Below are 22,641 nucleotides of genomic sequence, written 5' to 3' on the forward strand. Positions count from 1 at the left end.
ATACAGTATTTACCTCTGTCTGACTTATTTCACTAGGTATAACACCCTCCAGGTCTATGCATTGTGTTGCAAGTGGCAAGATTTCGTTCTTTTTTATGGCTGAGTAATAAACCATATATTACATCTTCTTTATCCATTCATCTGTCAGTGGGCCCTTAGGTTGCTTCCATATCTTGGCTGTTGTGAATAATGCTGCTATGAACTCAATGTTAAAAAAAAAAAACCAAAAAAACCCCCACAATTTAAAAATGGGCAGAAGACCTAAATAGGCCTTTTTTCCCAAAGAAGCCATACAGATGGCCAACAGACACATGCAAAGATGCTCAACATCACTAATCATCAGGGAAATGCAAATCAAAACCACAATGAGTCATCACCTCACACCCATCAGAATGGCTATTGTCAAAAAGACAAGAAATAACAGGTGTTATTATGGCAAAGGTGTGGAGAAAAGGGCACCCTGGTACACTGTTGCGGGGGATGTAAATTGCTACCCCAACATGGAAAAGAGTATGGGGTCCCCCCGCCCCCTCGCCCAGATTAAAAGTAGAACTACCACATGATCCTGCAGTTTCACTCCTGGGTATCTATCTGGAGAAAATGAAAACACTAATTCGAAAAGGTATATGCACCCTAATGTTCATAGCAAGTAACTGTATTTTAATTCATTAAATATTTACTAAGTACATACTCTGTGCCAGTCATTGCCTAGGGGTTTAGGATTGACAAGAGTAAAACTGCATCTCTGCCTTTAAGGAGCTCAGGGGAAATTCACACATGTACAAATATCCACTACCATTGTAGAGGTAGGATGAGATGTCATAATGGGAGCAGTTTGTTTTATCCAGTGGTGGTTCAGAAAGGCTTCAGAGGATGTGACCTATCAAGGTGGTCCTTGAAGGATGAGTTCATCAGGTTGGAGCGGGGGCATCCTGGACAGAAGGAATGGGATGAGTCAAAGTATTGCAAGGTATAAGAACATAGGGCATTAGCAGATAAAGGAATAGCTTGCCAAGGCAGAGTTCGTGGAGAGGAGAGGCTAGAAATGAACCTGGGTCAGCTCCAAATGAGGAGGTTGTTTAATATTCATAGAAAACAAAGATGCAGATATAGAAACAGTTGATGGTGTATGGCTCCCCCAGACATAATCTTTTGATCTGATTCCCTTTTCACTGATTGACTGTCATGTGCGTCTCTCGTATTTTTAGGTGACCAACACTCAGATATTCCAGCTTCAGTTTCATACTGGATTCATTCCACTGGACACAACAGTTTTAAAGTTCACCAAGTGAGTGCTACTTGGGCCAAAATCCCTTTTCAATCCAAGCAGCTGTGAAAAGCTAGGAGTCAAGTGCTAAAGGCTCATTTAGTGCCATGCTGCAGCTTCCCCCCAAATCCTGTGCTTCAGGGCTGTAGCGTGTGGCTTAGCAACATACAGAGGCTGGTTGCACCTTATAACTTTCAGTTGGGTGTGATTTGTCCTAAACACAAGTGGATCAGACTTCAAATGGAAAGGTCTAAAATACCATCTGAGGGAACAAGAGTGAAGAAAAAGGCAACAAAGTTTTAGTACTGTGATCCTTTGCATCTGTGTATCCCTTTGTGTTTTGCAACATGGAAGGCAGTGGAATCAGCAGTATGATATGAGCAATGACCAGTCAGAATGGATGCCAGGCCACAGCACTGAAGCAGGGTCCTGGGGGACCCCCTGCACCAAATATTATAGCACCCTTAGTTGCTATATTAAAGTGTGGCCTAGAGAACTCAAGGAAGTGGCTGAAGGTGGGGTGATAGGTGGGAGTTGCTGGGGTCAGCTTAGGAGTAGACATTCAAGAGCTCAAGGTGGTAGCTCTGGGCTTATTTCACTATTTTAACAACTGATTTGGTCCTGCCAATGCTTACTGTCTGGATATATCCTCCTTGCTATCTAGAATGCTTTCATATGCAGTAGTATTTAAATTCTATGGATGGGCATTATTTTCCTCTTTTCTCTAGATAAGAAAACTGAGACTCAGAAAAGTAAAGTCTCTTATCTGGTTAATGGTTGATTTTTCCCTAGAAATGCATCTCAGAGTGAAACTAAGAATCAATCTACAATGGTTTCTGTGCTGAACATCATACTGGTTCCATTGTTTTCCACTGATCTTATTCTTTTAAATCCCTATTTAGGCCTGAGTTGGATGCATGTGATGTACCAGAAAAATATCCTCAGCTATTTCAGGTGACTCTGGATGTAGAACTACAGCCGCATGACAAAGTGATAGACTTAACGCCCCCATGGGAACATTACTGCACAAAAGATGTCAACCCCAGCATCCTCTTCTCTTCTCACCAGGAGCATCAAGATACTCTGGTCTTAGGAGGTATGAGTCGCCTGGTGGTTTTGTTTTCAGGACGAAGCCTCTGTGTGATTTATCGCATTGACTTATTTCCTGTGTTTCCTTGATGTCTTTTGTCTTATAGGACAGGCTCCAATAGACATCCCTCCAGACAACCCCAGACATTTTGGGCAAGGTGGCTTCTTTTCCACTCTCTGTTGGCAAGGTACTTCTAAGCATTTCTTCCAAGTTACATGGTTAGGTGGTTAAGTTACGTGGTTCTTGTATGTATAAAGAGGATTAGTCCTCGAAGCAGCCTAAAGTAAAGCAGCATTTAGAAGTCATCCATCTAGGGTCTTCTTTGTTTCACATTCTTCCTGCTCATTCCTTTTCCAAATCAGGAACTTCCCTACTTTGAACTCCATGAATGCTCTTAGATTGATGCAAAAGACCATTTTAAGCTGAACTTTATCTTTTCTGTCTATGCAGTGTTTTGGATCACATCTTTCCTGGATTTATGAATAATCATGATATTTTCTAGGATCTCCCTTTACACTGCTGACACACAAAGAAATTAACAAAGGACTCTATCTCCTGCCCTTAAAAATATAAAATCTGGGGCCTCCCTGGTGGCGCAGTGGTTGAGAGTCCGCCTGCCGATGCAGGGGATACGGGTTCGTGCCCCGGTCTGGGAGGATCCCATATGCCGCGGAGCGGCTGGGCCCGTGAGCCATGGCTGCTGAGCCTGCGCATCCGGAGCCTGTGCTCCGCAACGGGAGAGGCCACAACAGTGAGAGGCCCGCGTACCACAAAAAAAATATATATATATATATAAAATCTGGCACACTACTCCACCCACCCCGCCCAGGGCTCTAACCACTAGCAGGGCAGAGGTGAGCTTCCCCTGGTACAAGGAAGGCAGACACTTTGCCTACATATCTCTGCTACTTGCTTTAACAACCTTGGCAGAAATTGGGCTCGATCACAATATCCTTTTTTGCCAAACCTGGAGATGTGTTTAGAATCCTTCCCAATGTGACACTTCAGACTGCTACCGTTAGCAGACTAGCATTGGCATTCTGATCGATACCCATTCGCCATCCTTGTTTTAGAGTTTGCTGAGGTTAACTGCAAAGTTCAATGTAGAATTCCATAGTAAGGACTTTCTTAAGAAAAGGGTAGGAAACCGGCTTTGGTGATAGTGTACTTAAAATCCTCTTGATTGACCTTCCTTTGCCATGTAAACATAAGACAGTATTCCCATTGCCTACACAGAGTTTTCCATGTTTGATAAAAAAATTGTTCATAGCATTCCTTTGAATCGAAGGCTTGCTTTCAGAATTTTCTACCGAGAAATGGGACCAATAACATTTAAAAACTTGGAAAACCCAGTGAAATCTAGATAGCAGGTAGATTTCCCAACCCCCTCTTAGTTTCACCTATATCTTTCTTCCTCACATAAGGGCTTTTAAGAAAACTTTACTTTTACTCTCCACTGCTATTTTAGTAAGTAATTTAGAAATCATTCTTATCAGGCTATAAAATAGGTTAAGCACATATGCACAATCTTTTATCTGAACCCCGCAGAGCCAGATGGGTTTAGGAATGCAGAGTTCTTTGCAAGTTAGAAAGATGATACGGTACATAAACTGCATATTGCTTAGCACCCCCCGTGGCCTCTCCGACAATGTGTTATCAAACATGTTAAAATGTCTGTAGTGAAACATAACTCATAACCCTGAGTGAAATCAATGAAGACTATAAATAACTTTCATGTCAGTCCCAGTCAGATTTTTCCACCAATTTAGGGAAACCTTTGCTTTTTCATAGCTTTTTGCATTTCAGAATTGGGAATGAGGGATGTGGATCTGTACTTGATTTGGAACGTGGATCCATCTGACAGCAAGTAACAAAGTTCAAAAGAGGGATCTGTTTCAAGGAGGGCCTGGAAAGTCACTCACCAGCCTCTCCATTCCTTCCCCAGAAAAGGCCCCATTTTATGCTGAAAGTATCTCCTCCTAGGTTGGTGTAAGGACCATCCTAAGCAGAGCCGTTCCCTCTATTCACTTATTAGGTGTGGGCTTCACTTCTGCTCCAGACTGTGGGAGAAAGACCTTGCTTTTGGCTGCAGGCCACATGGAGAAGAAAAAGACAGTGAGAGGAGGCAGCAGAGGACTAGGAGATAATGTTTTCTTCAAAGCACCTAGCATAGTGCTGGGAAAAAGAAGAAGATGATGATGATAGTAGTAATTTTAAAAAATAATAAAAACCACTTAAGTACTACTTACTATTGATCTGAGCACTTTCCATATATCATCTCATGTAATTTTCACAGTAATCAATGTGAGCTAGGTTCTATTTATTACTCCCATTTTGCTGAGGAGAAAACCAAGGCACAGAGAAGTAAAGTCACCTTCTCAGTGTCACAGAGCCAGTAAGTAGCAGAGATGAGATTCAGACTCAGGCTGATTCTAGAGTTCTTGCTCTTCACTCCTATGCTATACTGCCTCTCAGATGCTCAACAAGTAGTAATTAAATGTAATGTGAAATACATCCAAGTTTTCCATTGGTAAGGGTCTAAAAGCACTGTGTTTTTTCAGGCTGCTTTTTCTCTCTTTCTGAAGTTATGTACATAGACTCTAACAAAAAGCAATAATGCTGTGGCTGGTAACTAACTGTTTCCTGGCATAACGGCCTTCCTTAGATCAGAAATCGGAGAAATCATTCTGTGAGGAGGACCACGCTGCCCTAGTGATTCAGGAAAGTGAGCAGTCGGATGATGAACTTCTGACCCTTTCCAGCCCACATGGCAACGCCAATGGCGACAAACCTCATGGAGCCAGGAAGCCCAGCAAAAAGCAGCAGGAGCCAGCTGCCCCTCCACCCACTGAGGACGTGGACCTTCTGGGTCTAGAAGGGTCTGCAGTGAGTAAGAACTTCTCTTCACCGGCGGCTCCTCCTACCAATTCCGAACTTCTGAGTGACCTGTTTGGGGGTGGAGGTGCAGCCGGCCCTGCCCGGGCTGGACAGTCAGGGGTGGACGACGTGTTTCATCCGAGTGGACCTACATCTACCCAGTCAACACCGCGCCGGTCCACCGCCTCCACCTCTGCATCTCCAACACTGAGAGTAGGAGAAGGTAATTTTTTTTCATGTTGGGCTGTACCTCTCAGTGTTGAATTATAACTTTTGGGCCAAGCAGGTGGAATCGAACTTTCCTAATAATCTAGACTTCTCTGATCTCCCTAGTAGTCCCCAAAAGGTCTATATCTTCATCTCAGTGGGGACCACAAGAGGAAATAGAAATATTGTCCATTTTGGTAGGACAGTCTAAGAATGAATATTTGAGCTTGTCACCCTTACTTTAATTTTTTTTTTCAGGGCTTCAGTCCCTGAGCTGCTTTAGTTATTACTGCTCGGAGATGTAGATTGATGAATTGTTGTTAATAATAACAGGTACTATTTGTGGGCTACTTACTATTTGCCAAACATGGAGTTTGACACTAACCATAAATTCAATCTTTATAAAAACACAGTAAATAGGTGCTATTATCTCCATTTTATTGTTGAGGAAATAGAGGCTTAGGGTCAAATTAGTAGCATACTTTTATACAGCTAGTCCTAGGGTCCAAAACCAGGCCATTTGACTCCAGAGCTTTCCCTCAGTTTTCCTGTAATGCCTTTCTGGAATTGTAGTTTTCTGAATACACTTTGGCTGTGCAGAGAAGTACTTGCTTACTTCAAGGTATATTTAAGGGACCTGCTGCCAGCAGCACAGCTGGTGGAGCAGAGCAGTTGGTGCCAGATACAGAGTTTGAGCCCCATGAGGCTCAGTCAGCTTCACTCTGCTCTTTGTCACAGACTCAACCCTTTCTGTGACTGGTCATCCACAATTCTTTAACATTTGCAAGAGTAGAGTTGGGTAAGCAGAGGTCCATTATAGCTTCTAAAGAACTAGCTGCCCTTGTTATCATCACCCATTAACCAAGACAACATCACATTAGGAAGAGTAAAAAAGAATGTCTCAACTCTCCAGGCAGGTGGTTACTTTTAGGAACTTTCTTTCCCAGGATCATCCTTCACTTCTCAGAAGGCTTTGGGCTGGTCTGGATTTATGGTGCTTCAACTGGAGGCATTCTTTACATGAGTGAGTTTCAGAATCATGGACTGTAGATGCTGAGGCTCAAGTTCCTACATTAGTTATTGATGGAGCCACAATGTGAAGCCAGGTGCCCTGAATCCCAGGCTATTTCCTCTATCCTTCAGCAGTTCTTACTCACCAAAGTGAACAAAAGCTCTGTCAGGAAAAGAAGTCCCCAGGATCCAAGATAGCATAGTACTCAATGGTCATGTTTTTAAGACCATGTACCTTATGTGATTTTCAGTGATTTAATTCATCATAGTCCCAGGCAGATAGTTATGTTCCAGAGTCAGATCTAGAGGGGACCTTTCAGACATTAGTTAAATCTGTGCCTCAGGTTATAGACAGTGAAATTGAGGCCAGCTGTATTAATTGACTTGTCAAAGGGTACACAGCTGATTAGTGCCAGTCCAGATCTGGAACTCAGGTATTCTGTCCTCCAAGAGGAAGTAGAAAGAACACTGAGTCCAGAGTTAAAGGCTTGGATTTGAATGTCAGGACTGACACTTACCTATTTGTGTAGGCTTATTAAAAAACCTTAATCTTCTTAGCTGTAAAATGGGGAAATACTTACCTATCAGCATTGTTGTAAAGACTAAATTTTAGCTCTTGTCTTGTGTTGGGAAGTTCACTTTTAGTTATTAGAGAATGTTGCTAATTTAACATAAGTTGATATTAAAAGTATACCAAGTAATAGTGAAAAGATTTTAGAATCCTCTACTGGTTGACTTCAAACTTAGGTGTAGAAGAATTAACCCAATGTCCTCTTACAGTTACTCTATAAATCTCAGTATTCTCATTTTATAGAAGGGATAAAGTTTTGTAAGTATTAAATGAGGTAAGGGGGCTTCCCTGGTGGCGCAGCGGTTGAGAGTCCACCTGCCAGTGCAGGGGACACAGGTTCGTGCCCCGGTCTGGGAGGATCCCGCATGCCGCGGAGCGGCTGGGCCCGTGAGCCATGGCTGCTGAGCCTGCGCGTCCAGAGCCTGTGCTCTGCAACAGGAGGGGCCACAACAGTGAGAGGCCCGCGTACCGCAAAAAAAAAACCAACAACAACAAAATTGAGGTAAGGGATATACATCATGTAACAGAGTGCCTGACATATCATTGATTCATTGCTGCTACACAAGGCTCATCTGCTGCCCAGAAGATATTAGGAGAGCATTATGCCAATGAAGTCATAGCTGAACACATATTAAATCATATATCCTACCTGGGTTTTGAGAGTGGAATTTATTCGTTAACTTGTTTGATTCTAGTTGTCTATTCCTAGAATAGGCCAGTCTCACTCCAGGAAACCGAGAGCCCATTAGCTTGATACTTAGAAATTAGGAAGTGACATCTTACTACAGGGAGCTAAACGGAATTTTGTCCCTTGACCAATAATGAGAAATTAAAGTCCAATTATATACATGCCACTCTGTGTGGTTTTCATCACATTCACTTCACACCTGTAAGGAATGTGAGATGCCTTTGGGAAATTCCTGGAATTTGGAGTCAGAAAACTTGAACATGAGTCCAGCCTTATCATTTGCTTGACACTGGACAAGAAACTTGGCTCTCTGAACCTCAGTTTTGTTGTCTGTGGAATGAAGATAATATCGCTTCTATCTGACAGGGAGATATTAAGGATCAGCTGAGGTATTCTTTATGAAAGACAACGGTAAACCCTGAAGAAATGATACAGTATTAATATTATTACATTTTTGCTGGAAACCTCAGCTGCCACTTTGTTCTAGCATCCTTGGTTCATTCACAAACTTTTTCTCATTTCACTACATCTGCATCTAGTTTCTGGCAAGTTGTTGACAGGCAATGTTTCAGAAATATTTTAGCTTCACAGGACAAGGTATGATAAGAGTTCAGTTTTTGTCATGCTCAGTTTCTTCCCTTTTTAACTTTCAGTGAGCCAAAGACCACTAAGAACACAAACAAAACTAAACAAAACCTGGTCAATGAGGTTTTCTATTGTTCACTTTAATAGCAGGGCCCCCCGCCTGGTTTTGGTCCACGAATTCACTGAATATGAGCACAGTTCATTCATTGGGTATCTCCTATGGTCCAGGCATTGTTTCACCACTCATCTATTAGTCTGTAAGCTTGGCTGACTTATTTTATGTTATTAAGACGCCCAAAGGCCCAAGGGGCCCTTGCTTGTAGTGTTTATGGTTCATCCAACAGGTAAATCCAGAGTTCTCCTTTGTCCACAAAGAAGGGATTATTCATGTGTGGTCAGAAATCCTTGGGATCCTTTGTTAACCCTGGAGGAAGTTATAAGGATAGGATGGGTCTGTAGAACAGCCTGTGAGGCAGGCATCATCCTGATTTTTCAAGTATTTGGCTTACAGCCTTGTAAGAGTGACAGCTCTGCAATAGTTGTTGAATGGGTGAACTCATAGGACAAAGAAATACCTTTCTCCTGTTGTTTTCTAGGTGCCACCTTTGACCCATTTGGAGCACCTTCTAAACCATCAGGTCAAGATTTGCTGGGTTCTTTTCTGAACACAGCCAGTGCTTCCAGTGACCCCTTTCTTCAGCCTACGAGAAGTCCTTCACCTACAGTGCACGGTAAGGAAGTATTTCATATTGTGTTCAGTGGAGCATGGTTTTCCACAGATAGCAGGAGGTGCTCAGATATAAAAGCACCCCGTAGGTGCGTTTTTTTTTTGTTTTTTGTTTTTTTGGAAAGCTACATAATGCATCTCTCTTTTGAAAATTAACAATTCACATTAACATATTAAAAGCTCTGAGATATTATACAATAAAGAAGTCTACTTAACTTTGTTTTACTCAGCTTTCCTAAAATTTAATTTGGAATTTTTTTTTTTTTACATTAGAGCTACATGCACATAATTATAGGGCACCATTAATTGTAGCACATATCTTTATTTTATGTACTATTAAAAAAAAACACTGCCACTTTTAGTTGATTGGAAGATGCATACTAGTTGAAGTCTTTGAAATGTGAAAAAATGAGTCCTAGGTTAATAAAATGTGATATGATGAGCATTTCACAAAATTAATATTCCACAGAACAGTTTAGAATACAATATCCTGGTATATTAGACTAGTTCAATATGAAGCCACTAACCACACGTGGCTGTTGAGCACTTGAGATGTGGCCAGTCTGATTTGAAATGCACTCTAAGTGTAAAGTGCATACCAGGTTTCAAAACTCAGTACAAAAAAAAGTAGAATATCTTATTAATATTTTTATATTGGTCACTTGATACAATTTTTTAAATATATTGGTTTAAATAAAATATTTTGTTAAAATTAATTTTACTAAAAGTGTCTTTTTGCCTTTCTTAATGTCACTACTAGAAAAGTTTTAAATTACACATGGCCCACATTATATTTCTGTGTTAGAGACTTAGGTTGTGTAGAAAGAATCGTAATCACATCCATTTGTAAGAGCGAAAAGGTATCAGTTAGGTAACACTGATTAAAACCAAAGCTCTTCAGTGAAGGACAGATGACTTTGAGCTGGAAAACTGAAGCTCATTCCTGATGTTGAAGGATATTGATCATCATTGGCCTCAACCTAGAGGACGATGTATTTGTTGTTGAAGGCACCCTGAGTCCCCTTGGAGAATGCAATCCAGTCATCAGCTTGACTTCATGGAAGCCATGCAAATGCAAAAGGAAGACGAGTTGTTCAACACTAGTCAAACTGTAACGACCGAAAAACAGAAAGCAGTCCAAGAACAACCTTAATAGGTGATTTCCTGTTGGTCTTAAATCTCAAACTATTTGAAGTGGGTCCACAGGACAACATACAAGAAATTCACCTCTGACCTTTGAGTAGTGCCCACTTAAAAGAATCTCCTGATTGGAAGTTGGCTACCCTGAGAGGAAAGACGTAGGCAGATAGGTTAAAGCTGTTGTTTTTGTTCACTTATTTAAAGTGTAGGTTACATCATTGCTCAAAATCTCAGTGCCTCATTCAGCATGGAAGCCAAAGTCCTTGAAATGGCCTATGTAGGCGCTTTGTGCTCTAGCATCCAGGGCTGTGACCTCCTTTCCCATTCTCTCCTTCTTGCTCACTCCATTCCAGCCACAGTGGCCTCTCTGTTGTTGCACTGGGTGTCCCCTCTTCCCAAGACATAGGCATAGCTAATTCCTTCACCTCTTTGGTCTTTACTCAGCTGTCAGCTTCTCGATGGGGTTTACTCTGGCTGCCCCATTTCACATTAAAACCCATCCTCCTGCTCCTCTGCATTTTCCTTTCCTTTGTACTTGCCAACTTTAATATACTCAATAATGTACTTATGTGTTGTTTATTTTTGTTGTCTTTCTCTCCCCACTAGAACATGAGCTCACAAAGGCAGGGATTTTTGTTTGTTTTGTTTATGAATGTTTCTGTAGTGCCTAGAAGAGTTATTGGCACATGGTAGGTTTTATCTATCTGTCTTTCCATATAATATATAAATATAAAATGAATTGTAACTTTTTCCTATCTAAGTCTCTGTGATGCATAATGATAATGTTAATAAGGTTATATATTTTCCTGACTTTAATACTTTGAATTTACTGTTTTCATATGAGTACTACCTTTTATGTCCCATGGGTATGGATGTTCATACTTTGGCATGGCAGTAGTGGACTCAGTTCTCTCTTGTGAGCATGTTAGAAGATGTTTATAACTCAGTTTCAGACAGTTAGCACTCCTTCGTTTTGTGGCTACACTTCTTATTTTGATCTGTGCCATGCTAGTGAGTGAAAGAATTTTCCACTATCCTTGATGAGAAGGGAATCACTCCACTGTTAGTGGGTCAGTTGCATCCTCTTCATATACAGGTGAGACTCAGGTGTCATATTGGGAGGTCAGATTGCCCACCTTGGATTTCTACAAGGCACCATCAATCTCTTCCGAAAATCAAGAAATATTGCCTTTGAGTTTTACAAATATTTATTGAATATCTACTCTGAAGAGAATAATCATTTGGGGCACAATTTGAGAAGAAAAACTAAACAAGTAACCATAATAAAAGGCAAAATAGAAGTTTAAAATATTGGGTAATTACTGTTTCATTTGTGTATTCCTTTCTCTCCAACAGATTTTAAGTTTCTTAAGGAGAGGTACTGTGTCCTTAAGCTCTCTGTTCTCTAGTCTGGTGCCTTATGTGTGGTAGGTGGTAAGGATTTGAGGGTTTGATTAGTAAAAAGGTTGAAGTACTAATTCCTAGTTCTGTATCCTAGTTAGATGTAAGACTAAGGTCAGAGTTTACCGGAAATCAAAGAGCAAATGTTAGTAAAATTGTCTAATTTCCACCTCAGTTTTCATGGATTACTATGGAAAAAGGGAAGGGAGAACTAAAAGGGAAGAACTGTTATTTTTGATAATGGCAGGTTCTATTTAACTCAATGATGGGAAGGTACACAATGTCTTGATTCGTACTAAGCAAACAAAACAGGTAAATGTAAGGCTTGGTAAAGCTAATCTTGGTCCTTTGATGATCCTTTTGGTGGTGGTGGTGGAGTGTGTGTTGTATCTTAAATCCTACTTGCAAAGTTATTTTAGTATTTGTGTTGTACTCACTGATTTAATGAACAGAACCTAGAAGAGTCTTAGAAAGAAATTCTGTCTTATGGCATCCTATTTCTTATTTGAATTTTATAGATGTAGAAAAAAACTTACTCTACCAGTGTGTACTCCTGTAATATATCCGATTCTCTTTAGCTGAACATTGCTTTTAAATTCTACATTTGGAACTTTGAGAGGGGTCAGAATGATCTGTTTTGAAGCTGCAATGAGTTTCTTTTGAGTGACGATATATACATACCTGACACCAGCATGGTGGATGGTATCTAGTCAGTCCCCAGTACATGTTCTGATTGACTCATCATTCTCCATTCATGTCACAGCAGAGGAGAAAACAAAATTTCAGTTCTAAGTTGCCCGTGCCTCTCGTACACTGGTTAATGCCAATTCAAGGCAAATTGAGTTTAAGTTTCATTTCACTATTTTTAATTGCCAGCTGACTTTGTGTTAAGTGTAGAGATGGGACACACAAAGATGAATAAGATAATTTTCTGCCTTCAAGAAACTCACAGTTTATTGGAGACAGACATATGCACGGTTTTAATTCAAAGTGTAGTTATGAGGTAAAATAAAAATGAGCCAAAGAAGGAACAGAGACAGTTTATGGCTTCTACCGGTGCTCATGTAAGTAACCATAGATGAAGGCACAAAATAACAATGTTGCAGAATGTGGGGAGAGCTCAGAGGGGGAGTTGAATCACGTGGGACCTGGACAGGTCATGAGGCCTCATGAGAGGGAGAGCATTTTTCTGTGTGAATTCAGAAAAGTGGATTCTGAGCTATGTTGTCCTGATTCTTTTTCTTCTCCTCATTTGCAGCTTCCAGTACACCTGCTGTGAACATTCAGCCAGATGTTTCAGGAGGTTGGGACTGGCATACTAAACCAGGTAATGGTCAGCAGATTAAGTTTGTGCACATTTTACCGGTTGCTGAAGCATAATCCTTTACCCAAGATGAAGTGAGTACTTACAGAGTGTTAAGGCCACCTATGAAAGTTCCTAAAGGCTCACAGTCTGGCGGAGCTTTTCACATTGCCCTTGATGGCATGGTTGTGCTGCATGTTATATGGTATTTAACTTGTCTAAGTCTCATTTGCTAAATGCCTTGACAATAAATTGAGTTAGACAAATCTTGGTTTATATCTAACTCAACCGTTTAGAAGCTCTTGGATTTTTTACAAGTCTTAACTTCAGTTTTCTTATCTGTAAAATGGGGTTCCTAATTCTTGTTCCACACAGTTAAGTGAAATAACTTATGTGAGATTTTCTGACATAGAGTAGGTGTTGCATAATCTGAATGGTTTTCTTTCTTCACAAAGGACTTGTTTTCGGGCTGGATTTGTCTGTAATAAATAAATTCTCTTTCTGATGGCTAGTATTGTATTTCTTGAGAGCCATCTTGTGTGATTGTGTTCCTGATGCTGTGCAAGTTACACACACACACACACACACACACACACACACACACACTATATGTTTATCACAGAACCTTATAAAGCAGTTGCTGTTTCTTTATCTAACCAATGAGAAAATATTGAAGTTAAGCAACATGCCAAAGGTCACTCAGCTAGGAAGTGGTAGAACCAGAATTCAGGCCTGACTCCAAATCCCATAGGAAAGAATGAAGTCAGCTGACATGTGAGATAAATGCTAGACATAATAGTTTGCAGGGATGGCCAGGGAATGACGTATGCTTTCTCTCTTCCCTGTTTCTGCTCCAGGCCGCTACTCACTTAAGTCAGGGAAATAAGTCTAACGACTCCTAACACATTTGCAAACCCTGTCCTAATTTGCCTTTAGAGGCAAGGTGAGCAGTAGCTCTGGATTTCTGAATTTCAGAATTCAGCCTTGGACAACTGACTCATTTTCAATGACCTTATTATTTTTTTCAGGAGGTTTTGGAATGGGAAGCAAGTCAGCTGCCACCAGCCCAACAGGCTCGTTGCATGGTACTCCCACCCATCAAAACAAACCCCAGACTCTGGATCCTTTTGCCGACCTTGGGACATTAGGTATAAATGTAGCAGGTTAAGACATAAATAACATTTACTTATGGCTACCAAGCCTTAAATCTAAATCTTTGATGTTAAAATAAGGTGGTATTGTTACCTAAGATCTAAAATCATGTGTATTTTTAAGCTATACTCTAAAACCCGAGATTGACTTTTCAGAAAAGGAAACAGGCTTCAGATATTGGGTTGGAACTAACCCCTATTAATCTGTTTCTCTAATGACTAATTTTGAAGTAGTAGCATAAATAAAGTTAGAACTTCCAGGAGCATCTGACAATAGAGTTTGGCTGCAGCAAAAGTAATGAATGTGTAGAAAAATACTGAGACATGAGGCAGGTCAGATAGATTTGTGCCATGTAGGGCCAGCTGTGCATAGGCCTTACTGTGAAGTTGCTAGTGAGATCCTCATACTGTACCCCTCTTCTCTCCATTGGCGACAGTGCTCTCGGGTCAGTTTCTAAAATTCCATACAGAAAATAGACTCTCTTTATAGTATATCCAAACTGTTTTTCATCATACGTTAATTATTGTTATAAAATAAGTGTTTCATGAGGAAGTAATTTTGGAAACACTGGGTTCGGTGGATTTGGGTTACTGCAAAAACTTCCGAGAATCAGTGCTCATGGTGATGCTTCCCAATAGGGGAATACAGTGTGCAGGGTTCTCAAACTATTTCACCAAGGAACCTTTCTTCAAGGAGTAGTTCATTGGACTAGTGTGTTCTGAAACCTTTTCTTCCTCCTTTTCCTTCCTTCTCTGGGCAGTACAGAGTTGTTAAATAAAGGTGAGGCAGCCCTCACACTAAGGATTAAATGAGACACGTTGATAGTTTAGTTTCTCTGAAAGCCCTCCTGAGGCATTTAGAGCCAAATTGTCTGCAGAGAATGAGAACGTGACTACCTTTTTATTTTTTGCCAGTAGTTATGTCAGAATCTTGACCTTTTCTTTTATACCCTTTAGACCTTTTTTCCTTTTAAGAACTCTCAAAATTATTTCTCTTTTTTATATCTTGAAATAAACTTCACATTTTAGAATAATAACATCATATATAACAGGCAAAGTTCTACTTCAAATAAAATCTTATTCACTGTTCATTTTTTACCCATTTATTCATCCCACAACTATTTACTAAGTGCCTTCTACGTGCTAACACTCTTTTAGTAAAAACCAACCAACCAAACTAACAAAACCAAAACAAAATTCCTGCCTTCGTAAGGCTTATATTCTAGAAGGGGAAATAAATACTAAATGAATAAATATATAATATAATGTCAAGTAATAAAAACAATTATTGTTTATTTGGAGGTTTTACTATGTGCCAGGCTCTATTTTAAGTGCTTTACGTGTATCATTTCATTTAATCTTCCCAATAATCTTTTGAAGTAGGAACTGTTATAGTCCTCATTTTCAGATGAAGAAACATGGACACAAAAGTTTAAGTAACTTGCCCAAATCACAAGGTTTCTACACCATGAAGTCTAGGTCTGGAGTTTGCACTATAACCCCCGTGCAGAGTGCTGTGAAAAAAATAAGGTAGAAAGTGATGGCGAGTTGGGGATGGGCTGGGGTGTTATTTTAGATATCAAGTGGTTAGGGAAGGCCTCTCTGAAGAGGTGACCTTTATAGGAAGTTCTTTTAAAAACTCCAGCATCGTGTCTTGCATCTAGTTGTCATGTCCTTTTAGACACCTTTAACCTGGAATCATTCCTCAGCCTTTCGTGACATCAATACTTGAAGGGTACAGGCCAGTTGAGAACGTCTCAATTTGTTAACTTTGATCACTTGGTTAAGGTGATGTCTGCCAGGTTTCTTCACCATGAAGTTACCATTTTTCCCTATAGTAATTAATGAGTAATCTGGGGAGATAATTTGAGACTGTTCTATTTGAGAATATCCTGTTCTCCATCTGACTTTTACCCAGTAGTTTCAGCATTCATTAGTGATTCTTGCCTAAAGCAGGCATTACCATGATATCTGCAGAATTGTGATTGTCTGATTCTGTCCTTCTTTCTATATATATTAGTTAGCATTTCACTCTAAGGCAGAATCTCCTCTCTCTCCATCCCCTCCCGCCTTCCTTTCTGATTCCCTCCCTCTCTCACATCATAACAGGCTAGTGGATTCGTTTTGGACTCAGTTGGTTATCATCTATTATTGTCATTATTTAATGTTCACAGTGTCCCACGTTTAGTTTGTGAAAGCTCCTTTGTTCTGGCTTCTATATCTTTTTCACTTGATTCCATCATCTTTGAGAACTTTCTTTCTTTATGGCAGAACAAGATGTTCTAGGCTTGTCTTGAACTTTTTACACCCCAGTCCTGGAATCAGGCATTTCCAAGAATCCTCATTCCTTTTTGTGGGGAGTGGTATTTAGAAACCAGAATCTGTGTTCTAAGTATGTTTTTTGGTACGGGGGTGGGTGTCATTGCTCTGCCTTTCAGGAGATGGAGATAGGTGATGAGTGGATATAAATGCATATATCAGTATATAATTCCATCCACTACCACAGGGTTCTTCCTTACCTTCCCCTATTCCATATGTGTATCTTCCGTTTCCTTGGATCTCAACATTAATAGACAACAAAAATAGTTTCAGAATAGCTGCATCCATATCACTGCAACAGTATACCTACTAGGAGGAGTTCAAGAGTTCTTTATTGTTTTTAAAGTTTTTTAAATGCAGTAATTCTTAAAAACTGCTGGGGAAACTAGTTTCCTAAATTTCCCCATTTTTCAACTCACGTAACTTAGGAAAGGTAAGTGACTTTCCTGAAGCTACACAGTGAACAGGTATATGAGCAAGCGCTACACATTAGAATTTTTGACTGCTAGGTAATTGCTTTAGAGTAAAAATTAAACTTCCAAATTATATAGCTGCAATTTTTTTAAAAAGGTAGTATCCTTCTCCTTTAGGTATTTTCACATTGAACAGTTCTGATACAAACACTGTACTTCTTCCCATAGATATTCTGATTTAATTGGTTTGGCTGTGGCTTGGTCATAAACAGTTTTTAAAGCTCCCCAAGTGAGTCTAATGCACAGCCAAGTCTGACGACTACTGCTTTTGCTTTTAATGAGGACTGCAGTGGCCTCTGGGTTTAGCTACTGCTTTGTATTTCTGTCAGTTCTCCGCTTCAGTGGCATTGAAAATTAGAATTGCTAAACATGGGTAGAAAATATTCTGGAAGGGTAGACATCAGAAAGTCCTACAATGTTGATGAACAGCTTGAGATCAGAGTCAGCATGTGCCTTTTCACCACTGTATCTGCAGCCTGGCATGGAGAAGATGCTCGACAGTGTTTTATAAATGAACAAATAAATGACAGTGTGGTGGGAATATGGAAGTATTTTTTAAGTTCTTCAGGTCTTTCTATGTTATTGAATTTTTAAATAATAAACATATATATATTCAGAAAGAAGATAGTAAGCATCCTTAAAATATAAAATGAACTCCCAGTGCAGAATGCAAACGCAGCCTAAGGTATATGTTGATGCACTGTTGGCAGAAGGGCCCAGGGGCTCACAAAGAGGGGCTTCATGTTCTGAGTTAGACACTGACAGCAATGCCAACCTGCAGAATATAACCCAGTCGTTACTTTTTCCTATTACCAAGTATTTATTGAGCCCTTATGGTGTCCTGGTGCATGCTGGGCATATGAAATTGCATTATTTTAAAATAACGTCTCTTATTCGCTTAACTCAGAGATTGTGAAGAACTTTCACATAGCCATTCCATTGTGCCTTCATGATATACCTGTGACGTAGACATAGTTTTGATTTCACAGGTGACAAAATTGAGGTCAAGGGGATAAGTTTTTCACTGAATTGCAGAAGAGCAAGGATTCTCTGTAGATGTTTTTCAGCTATATTCCCAGTGCACAGTATCTGGTACTTAGTAATGCTCAACAGATACTGATGAATAACTCTATGAATGAATGAATGAATAAGTGCATGCAAGAATGAATGCACAAGTGAGCAACAGAGCAGAGACTCAAAGTCAGATTGACTCTGGGTCCGATGGTCATAACACAACATTCCTAGTGGGAAAGGAAAGAGGAGCCCAGATCAGAGCAGAGGAACAGTATCTATATAAAGAAGACACAGTAAGTAAGGGATGAGTTGTAGTGAAAGACTCAGAGATTTAGGGAGGGATTAGGGATTATGGCTGCAGGAAATGAACATAACATGTGGAGATAGGAAGCCCATAGTCAAGTCCCAGCTCCATTAACTAGCTGTGTGATCATGAGCATATCAGTATACCTCCCTGAGCCTTGCTTTCCTCATCTTTAAAGTGGGGCCAGACTGTGGAAAACAGTATGGACATTTCTCAAAAAACTGAAAATGGAACTACCATATGACCCAGCAATTGCACTCCTGGGTATATATCTGAAAAAAACAAAAACACTAATTTGAAAAGATACATGCACCCCAATGTTCATAGCAGCATTATTTACAATTGCCAAGGTATGGAAGCAACCAAGTGTCCATCAACAGATGAATGGATAAAGAAGATGTGGCATATATATATATCATGGAATACTACTCAGCCATAAAAAAGAACAAAATTTTGCCATTTGTAGCAACATGGATGGACTCGGAGGGCATTATGCTAAGCGAAATAAGTCAGACAGAGAAAGACAAATACTGTATGATATCACTTATATGTGGAACCTAAAAAATACAACGAACTAGTGAATATGACAGAAAAGAAGCAGATTCACAGATATAGAGAATAAACTAGGCATTGCCAGTGCTGGGGAGTGGGGGAAGGGCAATATAGGGGTGGGGAAGTGGGAGGTACAAACTACTGGGTGTAAGACAGGCTCAAGGATGTATTGTACAACACAGGGAATAGAGCCAATATTTTGTAATAACTAAATGGAAAGTAACCTTTAAAAATTGTGTAAAAATTTTAAAAAAGTTTTTAAATGGTGATTTTGACAAAGAAAGAAAAATAAATAAATAAAGTGGGGCTAGTAATACTACCTACTTCTGAAGGGTGTTGTGTAGATTGAAGGCAGTAATATCTAGACACATGTTTTATAATTTCTGAAGAGCTATATAAATGTTACTTTATTATCACTGTTGTTTTGGAATTGGTGCCTGAAAGGGTCCCTGTAGATCACCATGTTTCAGCTTCTCATTTTACCTCTTTAAACATGAGCTACAACTGGTCTTCGTATTTGAGAAAAAGCCCAGCATATATGCAGTGAGTACTTAAAAGTTAGGAGTTACAGAATCAGGATTCTACTTAAATTCCCAGCACAAAGTAATATTTCTTAAAGCTTGAATAAGATTCTTTGCCCTATTCAAGGCTGTCAGAGTGTTAGCTGTGTTTACTCTCCTGCACTGAAATGCAAGTAGTGTGAAATTGAAACCTATTTATGAAATTTCAAAACCTCTTGGTTTACTCATGGGCACTAACCATGCTTGTATTTATAACAGACCATGAATAATCCTGCTTATTGAAGTTTAAGTAGCACCTTCATGAGTGAATGTATTTTGTTTTATTCCCTGTTCTGGTCGTTTGATAGTTTTTACTCCAGTGAAGAAGTAGAATCTGCTGAGAGCGTGGGAAGGAGGGCTGGGTTGGCATAGTGGAAGAGCCAGGGCTCTTCTGGCTTGGAGTTAAAGACTTGGACTGAAGTCCCAGTTCTGCCACTTTCTGGCTGTGTGACTTTGAGAAAGTCACTTAACTACTCTGAGCTATAGTTTGCTCGTCCAAAGAAAAAATGGGGCTATTAATACATACCTAAAAATGTTATTGTGGGGATTAAAGGAAATATATGACTGCAATTTATTTAACTATTAGGAAGGCTAATTGTGCCACCAGTCAAGGGAAGTTCCACTGAAGTCACTGTAAACAGTAACTTGAGACACAGGAGTTAGAGGCTACTCAAAATAGCATTACCTTCTTTCTCGCTCTCTCCTTTTTTTGTTGGTTTTTTAATTTGTTCTGTAGGTGGTTCTTCATTTGCCAGCAAACCCTCCACACCAACTGGATTGGGTGGAGGATTTCCACCTCTCAGCTCGCCACAGAAAGCATCTCCCCAGCCTATGGGTGGAGGGTGGCAGCAGGGAAGTGGCTACAGCTGGCAGCAGACACAGTCTAAGCCACAGTCCAGCATGCCCCACTCCTCTCCCCAGAACCGACCCAACTACAATGTGAGCTTCTCCTCCATGCCTGGGGGCCAGAACGAACGTGGGAAAGGAGCAGCTAACTTGGGTAAGGATGACGGTATGGAGCCTGGCTGTAGGGTACCCAAATGTATGTATGTCTGAAGAAGGAGATAGAAAGCAATTCCGGTAGTTTCTGACGCAATCTTTGAATTGTAGAGACAGAGCACGATCCCTACACCAGGGTGGTGCCTGGAGCTCCAGGTTTTACCAGGCTCCTGACACAGATCGCTTTGTGAGTGCTGGCTCATCTGTCTCTCTCCACACTGAGACCAATGCTTCATTGTCACTAGCACCTAGCAGAGTGCCTGGCATGTAGTAGGCACTGAATGAGTATTGAATGGATGTGTGTGGAGGCGTGGTTGCATCTTGAAGCTGTCATTCCTTTGGAAGAGAGGGTAGAAGAGGAAGGTTGGGAACCTTTCAAGCGCTGTGTTCGCACTTGCTCTTGGACCCCATTTAGAGGAGTGGACGTACCTTGGACGTTTGGTATGATTATCCTCTGGTTGGGGGATGTTCCTGAGATCATTGGGTTTCCTGTGATGGTTTTTTCCTCTCTTCTGAGAAGAAGGTTACAAGAACACAAAATGGTCCAACAGCTAAGGCTGGAGGATACTCTGGATGGGATTCTTCCTTTTTCAAATGGGATTCTTGATAGCGAGTGAAAAATAATATATTTTGGAGAGCAGGGACGGTTAAACTTGAGTTTGCTAAAAGGCCTGTTATGATATATTTTACATTTCAGTTGATTTGATTATACCTAAGAATGAAACGTTTAGAGACATGATAAGGAAACAGGCCTTCCTATGGAACATGGAGAATGAAATTCTTCTACTTTTTCTGGTAGCTGTAGCTGACATTTATTGAGTGCTTATTATATGTCAGGTGCTATTCTATGCAGTTTTCGCATATTATTTAATATAATCTTCCCAAACCAACCCCGTGTTGTAGACAGAAGTCAATAATTTCCTAAGTCCATACAGCTCGTAAGTGACAGAGCCAAGATCTGAACCAGGACAGTGTGGCTCTAGAGCCCCTGCTCTTCACCGCCACACTCTATTGGATGTGACACAGGTGACTTCTCACAACACTAACATGACAGGGACTCTCTTATTGGGAATACAACATCATGTTTGTTCTTTAGTTAGCAGTGGATATTCCTGGATAATTCCATAGAGTCACCTGGCTTCCCCTCCGTTTTTATTTTGAGTAGATGTGGGGTGAATGTCTTCAATCAGCAAATATTTATGGAGCGTCTTCAGTGTAGAAAACATTGGGGATACGCAGCAAACAAGACAGACAAAATCCCTAGTCTCAGAGCACTCACATTTTAGTGTGTGCGTATGACAGTGTACGTTCAGAATGCCTTACAGTATAGAGCTGGCAAGTGGGTTTTAATTCCAACACCAGCTTTGGTTGAAGGGCATGGACTGCGTGTACTCCTGTGTTTTGGTTCTGTTTTGTTTTAACAACAAACATTTAAATAGCCAGGCACTGTTCTAAGCACACCATGCCTGGTTGACAGATGAGGAAATTGAGGCATGGAGATGGCAAGGAACTTGCCCCAAGGTCACATCACTAATAAGGGCAGAGGTGGAATTCAAACCTGGAGAGTTTGTCTCCAGGGTCTTTGCTCTTTGCTGCTATGCTAGGCTGCTTTTCCAAGCAGACTGATAAAGGTTGTGAGGCTAAAACCAGACTTAGGAAAAAAGAGCACTGTGATAGACTAAAAGTGTCAGCTGAGTGTGGGCAGGAAAGCAGTGGCGTGCATGGATTTCAAGTACCAAAACCCAGGTCTTGGTCCCATCACTGATACTAACTAGTTGTGTGACTGGGGTCTGGGGGGCGTGGGGGAGGGAGCAGGTGGTAGAATCATGAATATCCTCATCTATAAAAAGATGGAACAGTGGATATGGAATTATGGAATTAGACTTAATCTAGCAATCCCGCCCCGAGTCCAAGCTTTGCCATGGACATGGTATATGATTCTGAACGATCTCTTAAGTTCTCCAGACTTTACTTTCCTCATCTGTAAAATGGACATGACAGGGTAATTGAGAGGATTAAGGGGCTTAGTGCATGTGAAAGCACCTGGAAGACCAAGTGTTGTGACATAACGATATGATATTATGTTTCAGAATAAAAACCATAATCATTTAAAAAATATTATGTTGCAGAAGGGAAACAAAAAGCAGCTGACTTTGAAGACCTACTCTCTGGTCAAGGTTTTAATGCTCACAAAGACAAAAAGGGCCCTCGAACAATAGCTGAGATGAGAAAGGAGGAAATGGCTAAGGAGATGGATCCTGAGAAATTAAAGGTAAGTGAGCCTCTGACCCAGGGTGACGATTATGTGTGTGGAGCTGTCAGTGTGGGACTAACCTATAGAAGGTGCCGTGTTAGGTTTCTGGCATCCACTTTATTTCATTTGGTTCCTATAGCTGTGATTT

General features: G+C 40.5%; 1 protein-coding gene across 1 annotated transcript in view; it reads left to right on the forward strand.

Moving 5' to 3' along the window:
* Positions 1-22,641, forward strand: part of DNAJC6 (DnaJ heat shock protein family (Hsp40) member C6) — a gene marked incomplete at its 5' end in the record, with an annotated part of 92,278 nt that overhangs the window by 65,899 nt on the left and 3,738 nt on the right. The window contains 9 exons of the mRNA XM_079726963.1: positions 1,209-1,288; positions 2,170-2,363; positions 2,464-2,544; positions 5,023-5,457; positions 8,893-9,027; positions 12,823-12,891; positions 13,896-14,015; positions 19,977-20,240; positions 22,369-22,511. Coding sequence (XP_079583089.1) covers positions 1,209-1,288; positions 2,170-2,363; positions 2,464-2,544; positions 5,023-5,457; positions 8,893-9,027; positions 12,823-12,891; positions 13,896-14,015; positions 19,977-20,240; positions 22,369-22,511 — 1,521 coding nt within the window. The remainder of the gene's footprint in view (positions 1-1,208; positions 1,289-2,169; positions 2,364-2,463; positions 2,545-5,022; positions 5,458-8,892; positions 9,028-12,822; positions 12,892-13,895; positions 14,016-19,976; positions 20,241-22,368; positions 22,512-22,641) is intronic.

This window comes from Hyperoodon ampullatus, assembly GCF_949752795.1.
Source record: "Hyperoodon ampullatus genome assembly, chromosome: 2".
Classification (NCBI taxonomy): domain Eukaryota; kingdom Metazoa; phylum Chordata; class Mammalia; order Artiodactyla; family Ziphiidae; genus Hyperoodon; species Hyperoodon ampullatus.